Source organism: Nuphar pumila, chromosome 2 (genome assembly GCF_984573655.1).
Source record: "Nuphar pumila chromosome 2, dmNupPumi1.hap1.1, whole genome shotgun sequence".
NCBI lineage: Eukaryota > Viridiplantae > Streptophyta > Magnoliopsida > Nymphaeales > Nymphaeaceae > Nuphar > Nuphar pumila.
In genome coordinates, this window is record NC_143250.1 from 4,665,235 (window position 1) to 4,690,880 (window position 25,646).

At 41.1% G+C, this 25,646-nt stretch overlaps 1 protein-coding gene across 1 annotated transcript; it reads left to right on the forward strand.

Moving 5' to 3' along the window:
- The first annotated feature begins 5,066 nt into the window (after nt 1-5,066).
- LOC149844542 (uncharacterized) lies at nt 5,067-9,215 on the forward strand. The gene is made up of 2 exons (XM_089997508.1): nt 5,067-8,234; nt 8,397-9,215. The coding sequence occupies exons 1-2, from the start codon at nt 5,237-5,239 to the stop codon at nt 8,771-8,773; spliced, it is 3,375 nt and encodes a 1,124-aa protein (XP_089853634.1). The 5' UTR covers nt 5,067-5,236; the 3' UTR covers nt 8,774-9,215.
- Nucleotides 9,216-25,646: the final 16,431 nt, after the last annotated feature.

The window sequence follows — 25,646 nt, forward strand, 5'->3', positions numbered from 1 at the left end:
TTTCTTTGTCGCAAAGTCGTGCCAAACTTCCCTTTTCCATTGACGAATATTTGTGCTAATGAAACATCTTTCACTGACACCTATTTGCACCAGTAATTTGTTTTTCTACTAGCCCAATGTTGAGCCAGTGAGCTACTTTTTACTAGCGCAGAGTTGTGCCAGTGCATAGAACTTTTAAGAAGCCACAACTTTTTCTCAGCATTTTTGCGTCACATTGCTATATGTTAAAAAAAACCAAATTAGATTTTGCTGCACAATACAACAACAACAACTAAGCCTTCATCCCAAAACAATTGGGGTCGGCGATATGAACCAAAAAAGAAAATCATTCTAGATCTTCCACATGAAAAAATTATGTTTATTTATAAAAAAATCATTCTGCACAATATATAACAAAATAAAAAATTTTATTTATTTATAAAATTGTTTTACAATGAGAATACACAATTTGATATTGTTACAATTGTAAGCATTACAAATTACAGATTACATAAAGTGCACATTACAATCTTCATCATCCCAATATAGTAACTGCAATGACTTGAGCTTCAGAAATTGCACCTGGAAAAATCCATTTCCCCTTTGCAAACCCATTGCCTTTTTACCTCAGCAAACCCATCAATGGCATCAAAGAACACTCTCTTGTTACCAGAGAATGTTCTTCTGCACAAGGTTGTGTACCTGCGGTTTCTCAAGTGTTTATCTTCAGTTGTTCCCTCCTTTACAGGTCCCAAAGGAAAGTGGTTTTTTTCCCAAGTTTAGTATTGCTTGACAGGGAGAAGTCAAGATCCTTCACAGGAAACTGCGAACTGGGAAGGCCAAGCCTAAGCTCTATAGCCATCAGGTTCAAGCTGTTGTCCTTTTTCATCCAAGCCAGAGGTGACCAAAGAGCTATCCCCAGAAAAAGAGTGACAATTCCATGTAACTATGCTTGGTCAACCCAGGGCAGCTCTGGCCAGTGCTGCCTGATGAAGCAGCGGGAACATGCACATGGACCTTCCAAAGTCCCTCCCCCACTTGGCGAGTAGGAGGCAACATCAAAGAAAATTCAGCAGCTTGTTACTCAATTTCAACCTGCATATGAAATTTTACTCTAAATTCATAAAAAGCCCTGGCCATCCTATCACCAAGTCTCAACCATCTCTCTTAGAATGCTAAGAGCCATATTTACACAGCTATGTTATCGCGACACGGCTAAAACCTAGCCGTACCCACGTCGACATGCGGGTCGGGTCCGCACTACGCCTCAGTTCAGGTCCACTGTAGACTAGGAATGTATATGGTAAAACCAGGGTCAGAGGGATGGAGCCATTTTGGTTCCTCCCCACTCTATACTTAATCCTCCCCTTCCTCCCTCTCTCTCGATGCTCTCTCTCATTGATTCTTTGCAGGTTTCCGACTTCCCGGGTCATATTCTTACTTATGCTGATAATATGATCATTTTTTGTCGTGCAAATGTTCAACAGATGCTTAGGTTCAAGCTTATCATTCAGTTCTTTCTCTCCTTATCCGGGCTTTCTCTAAATGAGACCAAATGCTCTATTACCATGTTCAATGTTAATGCCAATATGCTTGCAGTTGGAAAGAGAATTTTTAATTGCACTATTTCTGAATTGCCTATTATGTACATTGGCTTGCCGTTACAAGTGAAGCACCTCTCTTCAGCTGCTTGGGCTCCGACACTTCAAAAAGTGAAGCGCAAATTGCTTTCGTGGCAGTCGTCTTATCTCTCGAGCGCTGGCTGTCTAACCTTAGTCAGACATGTTCTTTCAACTATTCCAGAATTTTTCATGTCTATGTTTGTGATGCCTATGGGAGTAGAAAAGCAGCTGATGCGCTTGCTGGCAGGCTTTCTATGGTCTGGGTGTCAACTCAAGGGTAAGTGTCACTTGATTGGTTGGCGTTCGGTGGTCTTACTTCGATGTATGGTTGATTTAGGCATTTCTGAGCCTAGACTGCGAAGCATTGTTCTTGTCGCCAAGCAATGTTGGTTGACCCACCAACCGGATAACCCTTATGCTAGTTTGCTTCTTGCTAAATATGGGGATCCAACTCTTATCCCAGTTTGTTTGGGAACCCGAGGTTTGGCGCTCTCGCACTTGCGTAAATCGTGGTTGAGGGCTTTAGCCTGCTTTAGAGACCATTTTGAGGACTCCAAAAATTTTGGTCAGTGGTTGCAGTGGGCGTTGGTGCCAAGCGAAGAGTTTCTCACCAAAAAAGTCTATAGATCGTTGCTCCCGCCGGGGGCTGATTGGTTGCTCGAGAATGTGCTTTGGGGGAAGGGTCATTCCTCCCGTTCTCAAGTCCTAGCTTGGTTAATTTTGCACGATAGGATCTAGACCCACAGTAATTTAAAGAAGTGAGGCATTCAGCTCCTGAGTTGGTGCGTGCTTTGTCAACCTGCAGAAGAATCTACGTTTCACTTGTTCTGGTCTTGCCCAATATTTGTGAAAATCTTTAGCAGGACCTGGAGGCATCCAAAAGTATTTGTTAAGGAGGAGTCCTTTGCGCTAGATCTAATCTTGGGGCCGGTTTGTATTAGGCGCAACAAGAGGTGGAGGTTCATCTGGCAGACGTGGTTGCTTACTTCTTGGTGGTTTGTTTGGATGGCGCGAAACGATGCTCATTTTTGTCATATTCCAGTTAACATTCAAAAACTGGTGCATAAAATTTTGGTAGGATGTTTATGCGATCTTGCGTATGCATCTTAGTGATCTTCCACTCCCTTCTGCTGATGCTACCTATCCTTTGTCGCAATCTGGGCAAGCGGCTCCGGCGTGAGCCCATTTTATCTGTCTGATGTTCTTTTCTCTTGTGATTTCTTTATTTGTTTTGGCTTTTGCTCTTGTTCAGTTCATGGGTTTAACATTTTGTTGATCTTCATGAGTGGTAATGTTGAATTACTTTCGGCTCTCTCGATGCTCTCCCCTAAACCTTAAACCCATGGCCTCGACTCTTTGCTCTTCCCCCTTTTCTCTCTCTCGGCCTCCCCCCCCCCCCTTCTCTCTCCCTCGGCCTCCTCCCACTCTCGTCCTTCCTTTCTCTGTTTCTCTCTCTTTTGGGTTGAAAGTGGTGTTTATATAGTGTTGGATGGTGAAGGAATATACAAATGTGCTCTTTGATAAATTTTATTGCAGTTTCAATAAAAAAGCCAATGTTTTTGAAATAAATAAACACATCGGGAGAGTACAAGGATACAACATATATAAAAGAACTTTTTGGAAAAGGCAATGTTATTCAAATCATTACCGACAATGCACCAATATGTTGATCAACTGATATAATTGTGGAGGCTGAATATCCAAACATATTTTTGAACTCCTTGACACAGTTTAAATTTAGCTCTTAAAAGTATATACAACCTACCAAGCAAAGATCCTATTGCTTACGAGTTATGTTCATGGATTAAAGAGCTAGATAATGACATTAGTAACATAAAAATTTTTGTTGCAAACCACCGTAAGGCAGCATTCTTATTTAAAGTTGTTGAAGGTTGTTGAGACACATTTTGCATATGTTATTTGTATGTTTAAAAGAATTAAATAAGTGAATAATGCACTATTTCGGATGATAAAGATTGAGTTTTCTATTTTTTGATGATATTGCAAAAGCACAATCTATCAAGAGATGCATTGTTGATGACATGTGTTGAGATAATGTCATTTATTTTCTTGAGTTCATAGAGCTCATTTGAGAGATGTTGATAGAGATGTACCTATGCCCTACAGGTTCTAGGAGATTTGAGACATTATGATTGAGAAAGTGAAACTACAATTTTTAGACATGAAAAAAAAAATCCAGTCTTTGAAGACAACTTTTTATGATTATGTGAACAAAATATTGATTGCATGACTAAACAAGAGCAACATCCTCTCATTCATTAAATCCAAAGTGCTATGAATAAAAGTGGCTAAGTGAAGGTGTTGGTCGATTGCCACCATATAGGATTTTATGTTTTAATAGGATTCTTGGAGACAAAGAAGAAAATATGATTGTGCATAGCATCCAATGGTTAAACAAATGGGCATTTTGCAAAATGGCCACTGCTGCAAAAACGTCCATTAACTTACCTACTTGTGCAAATCAATCCTTACCTTTTTGTTAACTCTTGCAATAAAGTTTTTAAGCTGAGCATCCATTCGACTCTCATGTCAGAAATCATTACCAGCAAAAAAAAATTCATCCTTCTGCCACCTTTTCTGCAAAACATGAATAAGGCATGGACTAAGAGTTACAAATAATAGTTTTACTCTCGATAACCTTTTTGATAAAAACTAAAAAAGTTTACAAAAACATGCCTAACTTTTTATCTATGTATGAATACACGGCCAACTTTTGAAATATTACAAATACACTCCCAGCACTTGTGTTTGTAAATAGGCCAAAAGCGAGGCATATTTTTTTTGTAGATTTTTCTAAAAACTAATAAGGCAAAGGCCATTTTGCAAGACAACTTGAAAATGATAGCTTTTCTTTTTTATCAGGGGTATAATGATCAAGATGCAAGACTACCTAACGCATAAGGTAGGGGACCATTTCTGCAAAAAATTATAAACAGATACTAGATGCTTTATTGAATCCTACCTAAACCCAAGCCGTTGACGTTTTAAGCCGACTTTCCTTCCATGTTTGTATCCTTAGGTGGGGTCCGGGCACTTATTGGTGCCCCTTCTTGCTCCAACTTCAAAGCGTTTTTCCTGTTTTCACATTGCCTGTGAAAATGATGTTAGAGTAAAATTCCATAAGACTTCAGAGTCAAGCACTAAATTCCGAATTTGGCCACAATGGCACTCTTGGTGCATCCAAAACCAGAATTAAAAAATATCATGTCAACTGTATCATCCTTGTTACTATCCTCGCCTACAATTCAAAAATAAACCAACCCGTTGACCCATAATTGCATGGGCCAGCCTTAGATTTAGATGGTCTCCAATTGCTTTCACAAGATGTGAATTTTAGAAATACTGTTCATCGTGAGGAAACACTAAACAATATGCTTTTGTTGACTTTTGCTTCTGACCCTGCAGCATAAATTACTGCCTCATCATTCAGACCGAGTCATTCCAAATCCTTTGCAGACCAACCATTCACTCTTCATTCATTGCTGACTCCCTCCCCACTCTGCTCACACTCCCACAGACCTTTTCTTCCATCAACTCATTTCATTGCAGAATACAAGAGATAGTAGACATCTCAATAGCAGCAAAAATCAGAAGTAGAAGCAGCAGCAGCCACTATGAGCAGAGGGCATTGGTTCCTGCTTTGCTCGACTCTTTGGAGTCTTTGTTTAACGAACATAGACGCCCAGTCATTACAAGCAGAAGCAGAGGCACTTCTCAAGTGGAGGGACAGTCTCCAAGCTCACCATGCAGTGGATTCTTCTTGGTCATTGCTCAACTCCAGCTATGGTCCCTGCCACTGGGTTGGAATAGTCTGCAGTGGTGACAAAATGAGCACTGTCAAAATAAGCCTTCCGAATGTGGGTCTTCAAGGTACGCTTGATCGCTTCAACTTCGCAGCATTCCACAATCTTGCACATCTTGATCTCCAAGGTAACATCCTGTCAGGAACAATTCCAGATGGTATAGGCAGCCTTCCCAAACTTTCCTACCTTGATTTGTCAGCAAATCAGTTGTCTGGCGCCTTACCAGAGACTATGACTAATCTTAGCCAGATTTCCTATCTCAGGATATCGGAGAATTTGATTGGTGGTGAGTTGGTTCCAAACTTCTTCACCAATTGGAAGAACCTCACAAATCTTGAACTCTTTGGCAATAATCTCACTGGGAGCATCCCTTCTTCCATAGGTAGCCTTTCTAGTCTTAGAAGTTTAAACCTCTCAGTAAACAATCTGGCAGGACCTATCCCTTCAGATATAGGAAAACTGAGTAAGCTATCTGTCATGTTCATTCATGAAAATAAGCTGTCGGGTGAGATCCCACCTGAGATAGGAAATCTCAAGGAACTCACTGATTTAGATCTATCCATCAATTCCCTTACTGGACCAATACCTGCTTCAGTAGGAGCGCTTTCAAAGCTCAAGAATCTGTTCCTCCAGCAAAATAACTTTACTGGACCTATACCCCCAGAAATAGGAAAGCTTAAGAACCTTGCTTATGTAAATATATCCCTCAACTCTCTTACAGGTTCCATCCCTACTTCAGTTGGAGACCTATCCAGTCTAGTGAGTTTAGCCATTAGTGACAACCAGCTGACTGGACCTATCCCTCCAACTATCGGAAAACTTGGGAATCTCACTATGCTGGACCTTGATACTAACCATCTTAACGGCTCGATACCGCCTCAAATTGGAAACCTGTCCAACCTGCGCTCTTTGTTTCTTGAAACGAATATGTTAACTGGAACTATCCCTGCAGAATTGTGGAAGCTCAATAGGCTCACTGAATTGGATTTATCCTCCAACTATCTTCCAGGTTCCATCCCTTCTTCCATTGGAAACCTGTCCAATCTTTTTTTCTTGGCCCTTAATGAAAACGGACTCTTTGGCGCTCTGCCTCCGGAGATGAATAATTTGACCAGTCTAGTCCGTCTGTACCTTTCACAGAACAATTTTTCTGGTTCTATACCATCACAGATATGTAAGGATGGGAGACTCGAATATTTTGCTGCTATCAACAACCGTTTCACAGGGCCAGTGCCAGAAAGCTTGAGAAATTGTACAAGCTTAATGAGAGTTCGATTAGAAGGGAACCAACTTAGTGATAACATATCAGAAGCATTTGGATCTTATCCCAGCCTACGCTACATTGATCTGAGCAACAATCAGCTATTCGGTGAACTCTCGCCGAGCTGGGGTGGATGCCACAATCTCACATACTTGGATTTCTCTAGCAACCATATCACTGGCAGGATCCCAACTTCGATCTCTCAAGTGACACAACTCCAAGAGCTAATTCTGTCTAACAATTATATAACTGGAGAAATTCCAGCAGGAATAGGGGAATTGTCGTTCTTGTTGAAGATGCATATGGGCAACAATTATCTTTCAGGTGGTATACCACCTGAGATTGGCCGGCTAGCCAAACTAGAAGAACTTGATTTATCATCCAACAATCTCAGTGGACAAATACCAGAAGAACTCGGGGACTGTGTTGGTTTGATTCTGTTGAATCTGAACAACAATGGCTTAAGTGGAACAATTCCATTTCAGATAGGCAATCTGGCACAACTGCAGATCTTACTAGATCTTAGCCAAAATGCGTTGACGGGGCCGATACCGAGCCAACTTGGGAAGTTAAAGGCATTGGAGAGTCTCAATCTCTCCCATAACAGGCTTCAGGGTCCCATTCCATCATCTTTGGCCGAAATGGCTAGTTTATCATCTGTTGATTTATCATATAACCATCTCACAGGCCCTCTTCCAAACAACCCTGCTTTCTTGCGTGCTGCACCACAGTCATTTACAGGTAACACTGATTTATGTGGAGTTGGACAAGGCTTACAACCATGCAAGTCTTCCATAGGGGCCATGAATCAGAAGAAAAAAATAAATTTGTTGGTCATTATTGCTCCAATTGCTGGAGCTGTCGTGCTTCTATGCATCATCTTTGGAATTTGCATTGTTTGTCATAAAGTTATGCAAGAAAGGGATGATGAAAAGGGCATCACTGTTGAAAAAAACCACGGGAGTCCCTTTTCTGTATGTAACTATGATGGTAGACTTGTTTATGAGGACATCATCAATGCCACAGAGAATTTCAGTGACAAGTACATTGTTGGTGAAGGAGGGCATGGTACCGTTTACAGAGTTGAACTTCCTACAGGCCAAATTGTGGCTGTAAAGAAGCTTGATCAGGTGGAAGGAAATGCATTAACTGATCTAGGCTTCAGAAATGAGATCAAAGCATTGACAGAAGTTCGTCACCGGAACATAGTCAAGCTTTATGGATTCTGTCAGCATCCTGAGTGCACATTCCTGGTGTACGAGTATCTAGAGAGAGGAAGCTTGGCAAGCATTCTAGGCAATAATGAAGAGGCTGAAGAATTAGACTGGAAAAAGAGGATCAACATCATCAATGGTGTTGCTAATGCTTTATCCTACATGCACCATGATCATTCAGTTCCCATTGTCCATCGTGACATCTCTAGCAAAAACATCTTGCTACATCCGAATTTTGATGCCTGCATTTCTGACTTTGGAACAGCAAGGCTACTAAATCCAGATTCATCCAATTGGACCAGGCTTGCAGGAACCCATGGATACATAGCACCTGGTATGTATTAAAATTTCAACATGTAGAAGATATTTGCTTCTTAGGTGTCTTAATCCTAAGGAAAAAAAACCACGTTATACTGGCTTTATCCTAGGTGATCCATTCAGTAAAACTTATAGTTTCATTTTCTTGTACGAGCTAATGATGACTACTTACTTGCAGAGTTGGCATACACCATGAGAGTGACAGAGAAGTGTGATGTCTACAGTTTTGGAGTGTTAGCTCTTGAAGTCCTGATGGGAAGTCATCCACGTGAGCTACTGTCATCTTTATTGACTGAGCAAAATCTTGATCTTAACCTCTGGGATATGTTGGACCAGCGCATTCCGCCGCCTGTGGACCAAGAAGCAGTGGAAGTGGTTGTTGCTGCGAAGCTTGCAGTTATGTGCATTCACACGAATTCAGAGTTGCGACCTACAATGCGCGTTGTTTCTCAGCATCTCTCTGCTCAGACACAAAGAATCCCACTTTCAAAGCCTTTCAACAAAGTCACTTTCTACAATATGATGCACTGTGAGCATTGGTCTATAGACATGTAGGTATTTTTACTGTGCACAATCTTGAATCATATTTTAGCAATCAAATGTAATGCTGCAGATTAATGATACATAAGCAATGGGTTCCATATGCAACTCTGCATTCTGCATAGCTACTATCTTTTAACTTTTTTTTTTTTTTTGATATTTACACCGAGAAACCGCCCCAGGATCAGAGACCAACCTGCGCTGGCTCTGCCTGCAGTACTTACGATCACTGTCCTGGCCACTTAAAACTCCGTGAGGTACTTTTGATGATATGAACTCAAGGACCATGCTAAACCTTGTCATCGTTGGATGGTATCATGACGAGGCCTCAGAGATAAAGCTGCTTCCGAGATAGGATGTAATCTGTCACATTGAAAGTTGTAATGTGTAAATCATGTATTTCATCTTCGGTTGTTTGTAAGCATGAGTTTATTGCTTCTCCAATCATATTATAGCAAAACAAACAATCTCCAAAAGATTTATCCATTAAGATTATGCAAAGGTATCCAAGAAAAGATTTTAATGAAAAAAATGCAGAATAACTGTAGCAATAAGCAATTGCAAAGTGCCACTTTCACAGACATGAGTTTCATATTTGCTTGTCCATTTTTCGGTTTGCCACTGGTCCACAAATGGTTGGACATGTGCTGCCCAACAAAGGCGGTACTAGTCCAGCTGTTTCCTGACCACCGGCTAGCTGGAAAATGATTGGATAGCCATGAAAAAAAGGACTTCTCAAGATTCCCGCCAGTCATCCTTTAGAGAGTGGCTGGCGGTACTGCTGTCGTTAGGTGGTACTTGTTAAGGAAATCAATCCTTCTACATGTAAACAAGAAACCAGTTTCTCAAAGAAATCATGGTTTCCAAAAAGATTCTCAATCAAGATAAGAGGCCTTGGCCAAGTTGACATTTTTGGTGGATTTGTTTTAGGAGTTGATTAAGAAAACTCTTAACAACCTCTTTGTATATATACATGTATTGGGTTCTTGAAAATCAATAAGAAAAGAAGAAGAAAGGTGAGAGTTTGGAGTAGTGGACGTAGGTTCTTTAGAAACCGAACCACGTTAAAATAGTGTGTCGTATGTGTTGTGATTCTATCATCGTATTATAGCCATAATAGATCAAACATGTTCTTGTTCGAGGAGTGATCATGTATGCTGCCACCTTATCCCTATTTGCCGAGTCCCAGACCAATGTGTTTGGGCGGTTCTGCATGCCCATAGGAGTGTTGCAGTAATGCGTGTTCATCAGGCATTACCCCAACCAACGTGTACGTGCCTGTGCCATGGTGTGCAGTTGTCGTGTCCCAAGCAGCCGACTCCCTGCCATGTCCTGCCATGTCTCAGGCATCTTTCACGTCTCAGGAAGCCGTGTTCCTTGCTGTGTTTGAGTGTTCTTGATGTGTTCAGATTCAAGAATTAATGACATCATAATCTGGTTCATCTGGTTCTATGGTTCCATTAAAATTTTATCACATGTTAGCGATTATGATACTCATTTACTCAAAATATCTTATTTTATTTTATTAATGATCCGAGTACACATAAATAAAATATTATTAAGCAAATAGAAAGAAAACAAAGCAAAACAAGGAATAATCGAACTAAACTAAATAAAGCTAAGTATTCATAAATACTTCGCTATATCATTCTTCAATTCATCCAAAGCCCGGATCTCTACCTGAACTCCTTCGCGTCTGCTGAAGGTGAGTCGTAGGAGAAACATTCAAATCATACTAGGGCGAGGCAAGAGTGTAAGTAAGTGAGAAAAGACTGTGGGTAGAGGAGGTATAAGTGTAGGTAGGTGAGGCAGGATCATCAGTAGGGTCTTCATCCTCGCCTCCTTCCTTCCGAACTTTCTGAAGCTGCCTGTCTGTACCCTAATCTTGGGTCACTTCTGCTTGCTTCTGCAACTTGCCATGTTGCTTCAGCGACTTGAATTGCCATCCTCCTAGTTTCTTCAGATAGAAACTCTCTGACTGGATGCTGAACTCTTCAATTTGCTACACTCATGGCAGCCGCATAGCTAGCTCGAGGCATATGTCGTCCCCGTGCACTGACCATACGAGACCCTTTTCAAGGCACAAAGTTTGCGCTTGGAGATGCTCTTCTTGCGACTTCTCCTTGAGCCGCCATCCAATCTCTCGCCATCAAGTTCAGCTGGTATTACTTTTCAAAGAGAATAGTTTAAAGTTTACACAAAGAAAACGTGACTAAACTTTTTTTTTTACTCATAATAACTCACTTTCTTCCACAATGTTCATCTTTCATAACAAAAAGAAAATAACTGATATAACATTACTCAATGACATAATAATAAAAACTACTAAATGCTCTGCCGAAAAATGAGTTAATCAAGTCCTGCCTCTGCTAGTGTGCCTGCAACCAACAATTTTAATTAAACATGGGGGTGATTTTACAACCCAATAAAAAATAATTATAAGCTAATAAACACTTAAACTTGCAACTATAGTGGTCTCTAAGCTCCTAATCTTAGTTTACTTTTTGACACACCATACAAGTTGGTATATTTTAATTACTCTCATTAACTTTCTCAAACACTCTCTTACAATAACTATCACTAGGTCGGCTATATCAGTCATAGTCATCTATGAGCGTAGCAACCCACGTAGAACACCCCAATTCTCCATATTGGCTAGACAATGAACCATACACTCTCAGTGGTCTCCGAACCATCAGTCACCACAGTGAAACAACCACGGAGACCCTATCGGTAGCTAGCTGGGAGGTCAGGATCTCAATCTCGGTATGATTCATGCTACATCCTAATCATGATGATTATGAATCATCCATGGTCCTCTAGAATCCCAAACAATGTGTGAGTATAATCCTAAGTCATAAACTAAGTTCAACATATTGAACCACAATCTCAAACTTGTAATTCACTCATTTTTTCACAAGTGATATCGTAAACTGACCATGATAGATCTTACTCTTTAATCTCATGATGATCTTAGGACTCACAATATCCCATACTAAGCACGTAACGATATAGTATCTACACATCGTTAAATCACTGGTGACCCACTGTCCATGGTGACTGCACTCTGGCCACGAACCAGATAGCCCTTACCACAAGTCGTCACTTTTGGGATTTAAGAGGTCATGCATGTTGATCTCAATATATCCATTCACATAACATGAATATAATAAATGAGACTCCAATCTAAACATAATCTCATCATAATGTATGATACTTATAATCACATAGACATGCTATCATAATTATAAATTTTTTTAACATACATGACATACCACAACCAACAAGCATATCACAATAAACATATATATGAAATCAACTCATGATGTCAAACATTGAAATTTTATGCATGTCATGGTCTTACTTGAAAACTATTATGCTAATCATATTCATTTACAACATTACAATAACATACAACGTAAAAATATTTATTTACATTTAAAATTACTTATAATATCCCTTACCTCTTGTACGAATATTGTGCTTTCACCATAATCGAGTCTCAAGGTGCTATAACAGTAGGATTTGATTATTACACCAGCATATTTGTATTAATTCATATGACCTCTTATATTTTTAATAGAATTACCAAAATACTCCTCTCGAATTTAATTATAAAACCTTGATTTCTGTATCATTGATTTAATTGAAACCAATGGACCAGTAGATTTCTCTCTATGATACGAGTTCAACACACCAAATTTTATTCAATTCTAAGTTTAGGGTGTAAAGTTATGTCCATTTTACCAAAATGGATCCCGAGTACATCTAAGGTCATTTTGGATTTATTTATAGTTCGAGACTAACTCACAACCTAATCCAAATCCATTTATGATTTGAATTCAACACTGTCTAATTGGATTCAAATCCATTACTGGTCTAGATTCAGAACGATCTGACTGGATCCAGAATAGTCTGATTTGATCCAGAATAACCCGATTGGATCTAGATTCAGTTCTGATATGGATTCAAGATTAATCCAATCAGATCTAGATTTGGTCTTGTCCAAATCAACTAGATCCGAATTAAGAACCGGGACCCAGTCAGATCGAACCTTTAGTCTGACTGGGGTTGATCCAAACCGGTTCAGTCTGAACCGACTCCACATGATCTGGCTCTACTGAAACCAGTTTGGTCTGAACCGGTTCAACCAACATCCCCCCATTTTTTTTCTAACTCGATCTAGGTGCGACCCAGACCGACCCGGTTGAGTTTGGGTTGCACTCAGGCTGAACCAAACTCATATATATATATATATATATATATATATATATATATATATATATATATATATATATATATATATATATATATTCATCTAAGTCGGTCTCGGTCTCGGTCTGGGTCACACCAGGCTGAAACAAACCCTTTTTTTTCTGATTCGGTCTGGGCGAGACCCAGACCGACCTAGTTCGGTCCGGGTGTGACCCGGACCGAGCCTGTAACGCCCTGAATTTCCAAAACAAAGCTAAGTTAAATTTTTCATGAATTTCTTTTTTTTTCTTTGCAGCGAAACTTTAGAAAGCTTTTAGCAGCGGAATCAGACGATAATGAGTCATCAGTTTTAAAAAACTTCGATCACATCACAGGTATGTGGCCAAGCAACTCATTGACCACCAAAGTATTCCATTTTATCGAAAACCACATGTTTATTACAACATCACTGCTTGAAAAACATTATAGATTCAATAAAAGAAAGCAATACAACTCTGTCTAGAGAAACCTTAGAACTCGATGTCGCCTTGCTCCGCATAACGCAACGCAGGTTCAACACCTGAAATCCACATTAAACGGGGTTAGAACCACTGATGGTCTGATAAGCAAACAATCACACATCCATTCAACTCAAGCATTGCGTTGACCACTCAGGGTCGCAGTTAACAATAACGATGCTCAAGTCTTCACGACTTAGTGTATATCGTAAGAGCCTCCTCAGGGATATGAGTTGAACATTTGCTCAAGTCTTCATGACTTAGTGTGAGCCTCTTCAAGGCTGTGATTTGGAATAACCGCTCAAGTCTCCATGACTTAGCATTGACCTCTTTTGGGTCGAATATTATGCTCAAGTCTTCATACTTGGCACATTCGTATCCCACGCATCTAAAAACAACTCATTGAGCTTCACTTAGTCGTGCGGATACAACAGAGGGTCTTTGCCCAGTCGGTCTAGTCGTATACCGATCATAACACCTTCACAAAGGTTATGCAGGATTGACTCAACAAGGTCCATCCACTCATACATTCAAGCATCGCTGAACCTAAGCTAATGCATTGTTTCGATATTTAACCTCTTCCACCCTTGGTACACGGGCGAAGCATTGTCCAGGCATCAACTCGACATTCTGGAAGTTGATTATTCTATGTATTTTAGATACCCCAGAGGCCTGTTGACCCTATCCATAGTAGGGCGGTGTGTTTCAACCGAGAGAATCCTATTAGGCCCATATTCGGATGCATCCTCTACTTGTAGTAGTTGGGTTCAATCCTTAGATCTTAAGGATAACCACGACCCCAAAACCCCATGAGTGACTGAGGCCATCGTGGACTCTATTAGGTCCAAAGTTTAATGCATGTCACTCAAAGTTGTACCATCTAGGGGTGGCAATTTCTGACATGACCCGCCAACCCGCCTCTTAGGCGGGTTCGGGTTGGGCTTAAGCCAACCCGTTTAATAAACGGGTCGACCCGCGTAACTCGTTTATTAAACAGGTCGGGTTCGGGTTGGGGGTATGCCAACCCGCCAACCCGGCTGACCCGTTTAATAAACAGGTTAGGCGGGTGGGTCAACCCGCCAACCTGACCCGTCAACCCGTCTGCCCGACCCGTCAACCCGCCAACCCGACCCGCCAACCTGCCTACCTGCCAACCCGATCCGTCAACCCGCCAACCTGACCCGAGAACCTGAAAACCCGTTTACCCGACCCAACCCATTTATTAAATGGGTTGGCGGGTCGTGTCGGGTTACCCGTTTATTAAACGGGTCGGGTTCGTGTTTGCCACAACCGACCCGTTTAATAAACGGGTCGGGTTCGGGTTGAGGTATGCTGACCCGCCAACCTGACCCGATTGCCACCCCTAGTACCATCACTGTCATTCCATAGTGAGCATAATTCCTGAAGGGGTCTGCCAGTCTTACAATTACTTGAACAGATATTTGCATGCCATTTAGGTAGCCCATGCCTCAGCACTACGAGAGTATGTACCCAACCCCATTCAGTCTGCCCCAACACAGTCATCAACTGAGGGGGTACCCCTAACACGATTTTCATCCGCGGGGTATATGCGACCTTAAGTCTTATTCATATGCATGCAGAACACCGCTCTCGGCACTTCGGCCATCACGAGCATCACACCTCTTCTGGGTGGAAACAACACACTCTGGCTCTTCGACCCTTACGAGTCTGGTTGTGTAACCATTCTCAATGAGCATGCATATGACTTGATCTAAATAGATCGGTTGCTCGATGTATTTTTTACGCAACGAGTCAAACCTGGTCAAGGCGCAACCTCTACTATGGCTGAGCAACCCTTACAAGTAAGGTGCCCTCGCAGGCGCAGGGATACGAGTCATTCTAGCATCGTTTCAATAACGGACATCATTATGCCATTTTAACCGGTTCCGACAGCTCTTCTGCCAACCATTTCGTCAGCACCTCTTCTGCTCTATCGGCAGTGGTGTGACAATCATTTCTATATTGTATAAAGCATTCCATGAACTGGGTAGCACTCCGCTATATGACAGAGTATCCAGCTACATTCTTTCTGAGCTATTCTTAGCTTCTTCAGAAATTTCAGCATCACTTCCTCTCTTTGACAGAAAAAGCGTGTGTTTCTTTTATCCATTTCAGCGGCATCTCTCCTCTTTGGCAGAAAATCGCTACGCTTAACTCTGAAAATGGATGCGCACCATTGTGCGTACCTTGCATTCATCAAGGTTATTTGGAACTCTGAGCCATAGTCAGGCCATACATAAATGACTTAGTATTTACGAAAAGAGCATTTTGCCAAAAAGCGAAGCCTTTCCAATAGGGGCTTCATTCGTCAAGCAGAATCTTGAACGAGGAGCGGTAAGAGAATCACATCGGCGATTTAGAGTTGATCTCCATTTGAACGCTCATTTACGCGCCATATATGTAGTATAAGCAGAAACCTGTGCTTTATACAACAATGGCGTAAAGGAAATGCATATACATATTGTTCAGGGTGCGTAACTGAACGAAATATTCTACATATATATTTGCAGAAAGCAAGAGCCTTGGCGTCTTTCAACGCGACAGCGTAAGTAAATGCATAATCAGAAGTGCATTAATCAAAAATTGCGAAAAGCAGAGAGCCTTGGCATCATACGACACAACAACAAAGGTAAATTACACGGCCTTGGCGATATATGACGCAACGGCCCGATCCAGACAATATACACAAAGATTCACATCCAACGATAGTTACGAGGCGAGCAGGTGAACACCGAAGTGTTCTAAAGGACTCAACCAAGAAATAGGGTGAGATACCAGTTTTAAGAACACATATACTGCGTAGTTGAACATATATATCCGATAATAGTTACGAGGTGAGCGGGTGAACACCGAAGTATCCTAAAGGGCTCAACCAAGAACTAGGATCAGATACTACTTTAGAAAGTATATGCTATATACAAACAAGCAAATACTTGAGAGAGATGGATCAACAAAGCGAACTTACTTTAAATTACTGAAGAAACGACTCCTGAATGCTCCATGCTTCGAACGAGGTTTGATCCTTCTTTCGAGAGGTTTGACTAGGTTTAGGTTCAGAAAAATCCAAACCAGAATCTAGGACAAAAAAGGGCTTTGACTTTGACTTTGACTTTGACTTTGACTTCAAACCTATCTAGATTCAAGTCAAGTCAACTGGGTTTGGAACATGTCAAGTGGGTTCAGACCAAGTCAAGTGGGCTAGGACCAGGTTAGGTAGGCTCAGATTAGGTCAGGTAGGCTCAGACCTACTAGGCTCACTGGGGGAGGTTCTAGAGAGAGAAAGGGAAGGGGGGATGATTTTTAGAGAGAGAGGGGGCTCCTCTATTTATAGATTCTGAAACTTGGGTCCCAAGTTTCAAAATCTCCTTTTTGCTCTTGCCTTTTTCAAAAATCCAAGTTGATCTTATCCATCTGACTGTTTGATCTTATCCAGATGAAATATTTCATGGAATATCCTGTGGGTCCTACTAGATATTTTCATGGGATATTTTGTGGGTCCCACCAGATATTTTCTGAGGAATATTTCTGTGGGTCCCACCAACATTTTCGTGGGTCCCGCAAAAATTTTGGGTTTTCGATAATTTTTTTTCAAAAAATTCTGAGTACGCTATTCCCTTCGTATCAACGTAACTAAGAAAGTTGGCTCAAGGAAATCTCTTGATTTCATTTAGGTAGGAAGTTATGACTTTTAGAGTGTTTGAGTATATATTCGTGAATCGACGAATATCCTAAGTATAACTAGTTCGTAGAAATTGATTTGTTTCGCATTGTGAGTAAAAATGTTATTTTTATCGATAAATACCTCATGAATTTTATTCAGAATTTTTTTGAAAAATTGCGGGTCTTACAAAGCCAATCTCCTAGTTAAAACCTAAAAGCGGAAGGGGAAGATCCCCTTCTATTTTCATTTTGTAGAGGGGTCGGTCGCTACCAACCCTCTCTCTCCTTCCTCCTTGTGGCAGAGGGGCTGACCACCAGAGTCAGCCGACCGACCCCTTCATCCTCTCTCTCTCTCTCACTTTCTCTAGTAACCTCTGTTTTTTTTTGCAGCTTTGCCAACAGCCATGGCTGTCGGCCCCCTTTTGACCGCAACCATGGTTGCCGACCCTCATTTGCCTGCGAAAGGAGGCAAAAGCGAAGAAAAAGAGAAGGATGGAAGGCCTTACCTCACCTCACCGTCAGTCGGATCTGGTGAGTGTTGCAACCTTTTTTTTGTCGCTCTCCCTCTTCCTCCCTCTCTCTCTCTTGCTCTTGATGCGAGATCGAGGGCTACACGAGGGCTTTTATAGCCCTCACGCAGGGTGAGGATAACCCTCACCCTCGCACGGATTGTGGGGGGTGAGGTTTATTCTCACCCCTCTCGTAAACGCAGTTTCCCCAAAAGGAAAACTATCATTTTTTTATGCTTATTCCCTCTAAATGTTTTGTTGAAGTTTTAAAGGATGTAGTATGACCCCCTTCTTTATAACATTTTCAAGTAATGATTAGCAAAAACTGTGATTGATGGATGGGAGATGGCAACTTGGAATCAATTTTTCATTTTATTTTGTGTCTTGGTTTTTTGTTATTAGAACTCATTTACTTTGCAAACATTTATGAAATACTTTTTAAATGTTTTTATAATCTCTTTGTGCTTTGATTAGAATTATGGATACAAATGCTAAATTAGTTGATCTTAGAATCCAAGTCCAAATCAAGAATTGGGCTCGATTCATTGATGTATTTCGGCACTTACTTGTAACCCGCTCAAGTTTTGCAAACTTCGTTCTTTGAAACAATTTTTCTATTGTGCGATCGATTTGGCTCTATAAAAATAAAATTTTATTAAAATTTTCAAGTTAGAAATTTTGAGGTGTTCCAATAGTAATAAAACTTTTATATTTTTGGGTTAAACCATTCAAGGTGAACTGAGTTAGGTCTGCATAAAAAACTGATTCATTGTCTGCACATAGAAAGTTTGTAAGAAACTTAACGTGATTCAAATATTCTATTATGCTCTTTTCTTTTCTTTTTACATTCCGAATATCTTCTTTTAATTGAAGGATAATAAAACTTGAATGAGTTGCATATGATTTTTTAAAATCAATCCATGCTTCTCTGGCAGAAGAGACATAAATAATTTATCCCAACACGACCTCGGTAACCATGACCTTGATCCAACTTAATGCAAGTTGATCATCCCTATTCCATGAAACATATATACTCTGGATTAAATTTTACTTGATCTCCTTTAGTGAAATTCATTTGGTGTCAAACTAGTATCATTCCTGACTGAACATGATGGACTCAATTGGGAGTGCCAGAACAAATAATTATCTCTGTCCAACTTCACAAACACTTGTACTGTTTTACTGGTAACCAATGAAGGTGAGATTGACACCATTTGTTCTGACAGACAACAAAGCACTGCATAGGCACTATTACTCGTAAGAGCCAACAAACTCTGATACCATGAAAAGGTGCAAAAACAAGATAAAAAGGAATACACTCACAAGATGTAATGTGGTTCGGTTAAACTCGATCTATGTCCACAAATGACTCTTTCTCTCTTTAAAAACACGTGAGAGGGGTCAACATTCCTTTATTTGTAGCATGAGTTGCATGAGATAAACCAACTTGATGGATGACTCCATGACTTGTTTAATTTCTTAAGAGTCCATACAATTTTGAGTGTTGCATGTGAGAACTCTTATAATTATCCTTTAATTAAGAAACTTAACTGAAACTACCTTATCTTGGCGAGAGTCCTCGAATGTAATACCTTCATCTTCGTAAGTTATCCATGCAGGACTCCTTAACGTTGGAACCTTCTGGAGGTTTGATCTGAGGATCAGAATATATCTCCTTTACAACAATAAAAACAAACTCACAACGAATAGTGATGAGATGGTAAATAGATTGCTGAAAATATGCAAAAGAACTCATTCCACGGATAGTCTAAAAAGAATGATATTCTTGTCATGTTAATAAAATTGAAAGCCAATTCTTCGGGATAGAAAATTGTTGTGTAAAATACACAGACAAAAAAGGGGCAAGGGGATGTCAGGTGTTGGGGAAGAATGGCCGCACACATTGTTTGTTATCGACCTACTAATATGCACATGATATTTAATAAACAATAAGTAGTTATTGCTTCCATCAGATTATTAAATTTTACAAAACAAGTTTAATCCAAAAAAGAAAACCCAAACTCAAATTGTGATTAAGGCTTGATCACTCAATGAACTTGATGTTGGATTAACCACCACGATTAACGTGGTGGTTATCCACAATGTGGATACATCCCCATTGAGGGGTGATCATGCCGATAAATCAGCATGAGATAAAGGGGAATGGTGCGTAACCGTTCCCACCTTATGCATATATATATACAGGGTATCATGAGCGACCCTGTGTGTGTGGAAAAAGGAGATCGAAGGTCTACTCACCGATTGCATACGGAAGCCTGGGCTCGTGAAGGGTTGCAGTCCGGCTGAGCAGAAATTCCGGCGACTAACTCCGGCGACCTCCGACCTCCGTAAATGGCAGCATCAGGTACGCTGTCTACTGCTTTTCTGTTTTGTTTGTTTTTTGCAGGGTCACTGCAACAGTGACGCCGTCTGGTATGCCGCCTCGCCGGAAAACCCTCGCCGGACTCAACATTGGGTTATGGGCCCACACCCCGTTTCCTGCTGCGCGGGGTGTGCTCCGGTTTTAACCAGAAACGCAGGTCACCGTGGGGTGACCCTGCTGCTGGTCACCGACGCCTGTCACCGGCACCGGCGACTGTCGCCGTTGGGCGACAGTATAAAAAAAAAAGTTCTTACCTCTGTTCATGGGGGTTTTTCCTGTCGGCGAGGATCCCGCCGGCATCTTCATCTTCATCCGCCATCAGGAGGCTGCGGGAGCCGTCGCCGGCGACTATTGAGTCGCCGGATTTCAGAAAAACTTCTGCGGCAACCATTTTGGCCGGCGGATGGTTGTTTTCGCCGGAGTTGGAGCTCCATCTGATGGCGGCGTTGGTCGCCGGCGGATGACGGTGTTGGTTGCCGGCGAATGGCGGCGTTGGTCGCCGGTAGGCGCCGGCGCTGGTTGCCGGCAGGCGGCGGCAACACCCTGTAAATTTTGAAAAAGGGGCGAAATGGGGTTATGTAAACCCTAACTCGACCCTTAATTTTTGTTTTTTTTTTTTTTTTTTCGGGTCGGGTTCATTTTTTGAACCGGACCCGACCACCTGAAATCGATCCATAAAGTGATTCGGATCGGATCAGGGATTCGGGTGGGGACCCGCTCGGGTCCGACCCGGATAAGGAAAACCCCGGGTCAGACCCGGATCCATCGGTAACCGGGTCCGACCTGGATTCGGTCTTAACCGGGTCCGACCCGGATCCGGTCTTTACCGGGTCTGGCCAGGATCGGGTAATACCGGGTCTGACCCGGATCCGGTTAGTACCGGGTCTGACCCGGATCCGGTTAGTACTGGGTCTGACCCGGATCCGGTCCTTACCGGGTCTGACCCGGATTCGGTCAGTACCGGGTCCGACCCGGATCCGGTCAGTACCGGGTCCGACCCGGATCCGGTTAGTACCGGGTCTGACCCGGATCCAGATAACCCCGGGTCTGACCCAGATCCAGTTGGCAGTCGGGTCTGACCCGGATCCAGAAGGGTCCAGGCACTATTTGGCCTGAACCGGATCAGAGACTGACTCAGTCCCCTTCCGGGACCGGTTCAGAGTCGTTTTTGGCTGGTTCCTTCCAGTTTCTCACCGGTTCCGAGATGCTAAGACTCTGTTTTCTTAAATATAAGAAAATATAGGGGTTTTGGCATACGGTTATAGGGTTTTAATGAACTTTTGTTCATATTTGACCCGGTTCATAAGGTTCAGAACCGGTTCTGACCCTTGGATGACCGGTTCGGGGCTGTTTCAGACCGGTTCAGAGTGCTTTAAGACTGGTTCGTGATACATATGACTGGTTCATTCAGTTTAAGAACCATTTCGAGGGTCATATGTCTAGTCCATTCGTTTGAAGGACTATTTTAAGATATAATTTTGCATATTAGCATTAAGGATAGTTAAATGAATCAGTGTTTTCATGTCACCAAAGTGACTGAATACACGTGAGTCATGAATGAATTTTATACTATCATACAGTTCCTAAGCCGATATGCACATTGTACTTATATTCATGAAATGATAGACGACCCAAAGGTAGTTTTATCGTGTTTGGAATTTAAGTAGGGTAGAATAAGGTAAATGTGTCGAGATACATCACACATGAGTATCCAAAGGTACCTTGTATTGATGGTCTATCTTCACAAGAACCTTAGTTTTACCGAATATGGTCGGTAGGCGAAGTGGTTTCGCGTGTCGGAGCTCTTACCAAAGTAGGACTCTGATGACCCCTTCACTCGCCTGGAAAGAAGCATATCAAGGGCCTTTATCATTTTGCTTTTTCCACTAAAGTTTTAAGTCTCGTATGAATGCTTCCTGATACGTGTCTTTTGTCATGCAGTTTCTAGTTCTGTGATTTTAGATGGCTCTAGCTCCATACCTTTTCTAGATGGATCCAATTTTAGTGATTGGAAAGAAACTGTTTTATTTGCATTAGGGTATATGGATCTAGATCTAGCCCTAAGGATAGATGAACCCGCTGCCCTCACTGATCAGAGTACTGCTGATCAAAAGATTGCTTTTGAAAAGTGAGATCGCTCGAATAGACTTAGCTTATTGTTTTTGCAATCTAAAGTAGCTAAGAACATTCAGAGTGCTATCCCACAATGCAGAACAGTGAGAGAATTCATGAATGCCATTGAGGCACAGTTTGTGAGTTCAAACAAGGTCAGAGCCAGTACCCTGATGTCAAAACTGATATCTATGAAATATACTGGAGAGGGAAACATTCGCCAGCACATTTTGGAGATGAGAAACATAGCGTCTCAGCTGAATGACATGAAGCTCACTATATCTGATTCTTTCCTAGTGCATTTAGTTCTAACGTCCTTACCCTTGGAATACGGACCTTTCAAAATCTCGTACAACACACATAATGATGAATGAACATTTAATGAACTCATGTCCAAGTGTGTTAAAGAAGAAGAGACGATGAAAGGTGAGAAGGTGCAGAGTGCACATATGGCTTCTCATACGTTCAAGGTAGGACCAAGGAAGAATGCATTTAAAAGAAATGCTAGGAAGAAGCCAACTGGGGATAAGTCATCCCAAGATAAGCAATCCAACTCTGCTCTCATAAAGTGCTTCTTTTGCAAGAAGAAGGGACACATAAAGGCAGATTGCATAAAGTACAAGAAGTGGTTGGAAAAGAGAGGTAATTTGTCATTTGTTTCTCATGAATGTAATTTATTACAAATTCCTGAAAATAGCTGGTGGATTGATTCTGGTGCCACTGTTCATATTTCCAACTGTCTACAGTTGTTCCTGAGCAGAAGGGAACCAACAATGCATGAGAAAAGCATCTATTCGGGAAACAAGATGCGTTCACATATGAAGGGTGTTGGAACCTGCAGGATTACTCTGGATACAAGCGTAGTTTTAGATCTTCATGATGTCTTTTATATTCCATCGTATAGTAGAAACTTAATTTCAATTTCAAAGTTGGATAAATTTGGATATTGTTTTAAGTTTAAAAATTCCAAATTGTTTATATTCAGAAATTCAATTGAAATTGGTTCTGCATCTGTTTATGATGGTTTATATAGATTGAATGTGAAGATCCAAACTCAGGAGTCTTTGACTTCTGAATACGCATTAGTTGGAAATAAACGTAGCATGATGAATGATAAATCTTACATGCTTTGGCATCGAAGGTTGGGTCATATCTCTGAAAAGAGAATAAAGAGACTGGTAAATGAAGGGATCTTGAAATCTCTAGATTTTACTGACAATGACCCATGTGTTGATTGCATAAAGGCTAAGCATACAAACACATATAAAGAGGGTGTCAAACACAATAGTAATATATTAGAAATAGTCCATACGGATGTATGTGGACCGTTTTCCCCATGTTACACAGGTGAAAAATATTTCATCACCTTTATTGATGACTATTCTCGGTATATGTATCTCTACTTGATTTTTGAAAAATCTGATGTTTTTTAGATGTTTAAGGAATTTAAGAAAGAAGTAGAGAAACAAACCGATAAGGTTATTAAAATAATCAGGTCTGATAGAGGTGGCGAATATTATGGTAGGTTTACTAAGATGGGGCAAAGGGAAGGACCATTAGCGCGATTTCTTAAAGAGGAAGGCATTGTGCCTCAATATACCATGCCTGGTAGTGCCTATCAGAATGGTGTAGCTGAAAGGAGAAATCATACGCTTAAAGAAATGGTCAGGGCTATGTTGAATTATTCAACACTTCCCATAAAGTTGTGGGGTGAAGCCTTAAGGACAGCTGTGCATATTTTGAATAAGGTTCCTACGAAATCTGCGCCTAAAACTCCTTACGAGTTGTGGACAGGTAGAAAACCATCACTGTCTTATATGCACATATGGGGATGTTCTGCAGAGGCTAAACTGTATAACCCCCACATTAAAGCCTTTGATCCAAGAACAACCAGTGGATATTTCATTGGTTATCCAGAAAGATCAAAAGGGTACAGGTTTTATTGCCCATCTCACTCACCACAGATTGTTGAAACGGATAAGGCTAAATTCCTAGAAGATGGTTCGGTAGGATTAAGTGCACTTCAAAGCATTGGTTTTGAGGAAATAGAGGATCCAGTTTTATCACCTGTTAAGGAAAACATCGAAAGATACTACATTGTTATTCCTAATGATGGTGTGGTTGATCATTCGATTGTTAATGCACAAATTCAAAGTGAACCTATTGTGGACAATGCGGAAGAGCACGAACAGGATGATCAGGTTCAATCTGAGCCTGAGAAACGACCTGTTTGGAGATCCACAAGGATTAGGAGATCTGCAATACATCCTGATTATGTGGTGTACCTTCAGGAGCCTGGTGATTTCATAGATATGGATGATGAGCCGTTGAATTTTATGGAAGCTGTTGAGAGCAAACAATCTTCGCACTGGATTGAAGCCATGAAAGAAGAGTTAGACTCTATGGCTAAAAATCAAGTGTGGGATCTTGTCACGTTACCTAAAGGAGTAAAGCCCGTAGAGTGTAAATGGGTCTTTAAGACCAAGAAGGACTCCAAAGGTAACATAGAGAGACATAAAGCAAGATTGGTTGCTAAAAGATTCACCCAGATGGAGGGCATTGACTATAATGAGACATTTTCTCCTGTCTCAACTAAGGAGTCAATGAGGATTATTCTGGCCCTCGTAGCTCATTATGACTTAGAGCTACATCAGATGGATGTGAAAACAACGTTCCTCAACGGGGATCTGAATGAAGAGGTATACATGGAACAACCTCTTGGTTTCTCTGAAAATGATCGTTTGGTTTGTAAGCTTAACAAATCAATATATGGACTTAAACAGGCCTCCCGACAATGGTATATTAAATTTTCCCAAGTCATTGTGACTTTCGGGTTTACAGAAAACATTATTGATCAATGTATATACCTTAAGGAAAGTGAGAGTAAGTTCATTATATTGATGTTGTATGTGGATGACATCTTACTTGCAACCAACGATATTAAGTTACTTTCAGAGACAAAACAGTTTCTTGCATCACATTTTGATATGAAAGATATGGGTGAGGCTGCTTATGTTCTTGGCATTGAGATTCGTCGAGACCGAGCAAAAGGGTTTTTAGGCCTCTCCCAAAGATCCTATATAGAAAAGGTGTTAAAGAGATATGTGATGGAGAATTGTTCTCCTACTTCTACACCCATATCAAAAGGTGACAAGCTGAGCCTAAAGGATTGTCCACAGAACGATATTGACAAAGCACAGATGAGTGCTTATCCATATGCATCAGTTGTTGGCAGCTTGCAGTACGCGCAGATATGTTTTCGACCAGATATTTCTTTTGCAGTAGGGGTACTTGACAGATTTCAGTCTAATCCAGGTTTACCCCATTGGAAGGCTGCCAAGAAAGTCTTGCGGTATTTGCAAGGGACAAAAGACTATATGTTAACGTATCATAAGGTTGATCACCTCGAGGTCATTGGCTACTCAGATGCGGATTTAGGAGGATGCCTTGATAGTAGAAAGTCTACTACTGGGTACGTCTTCTTACTTGCT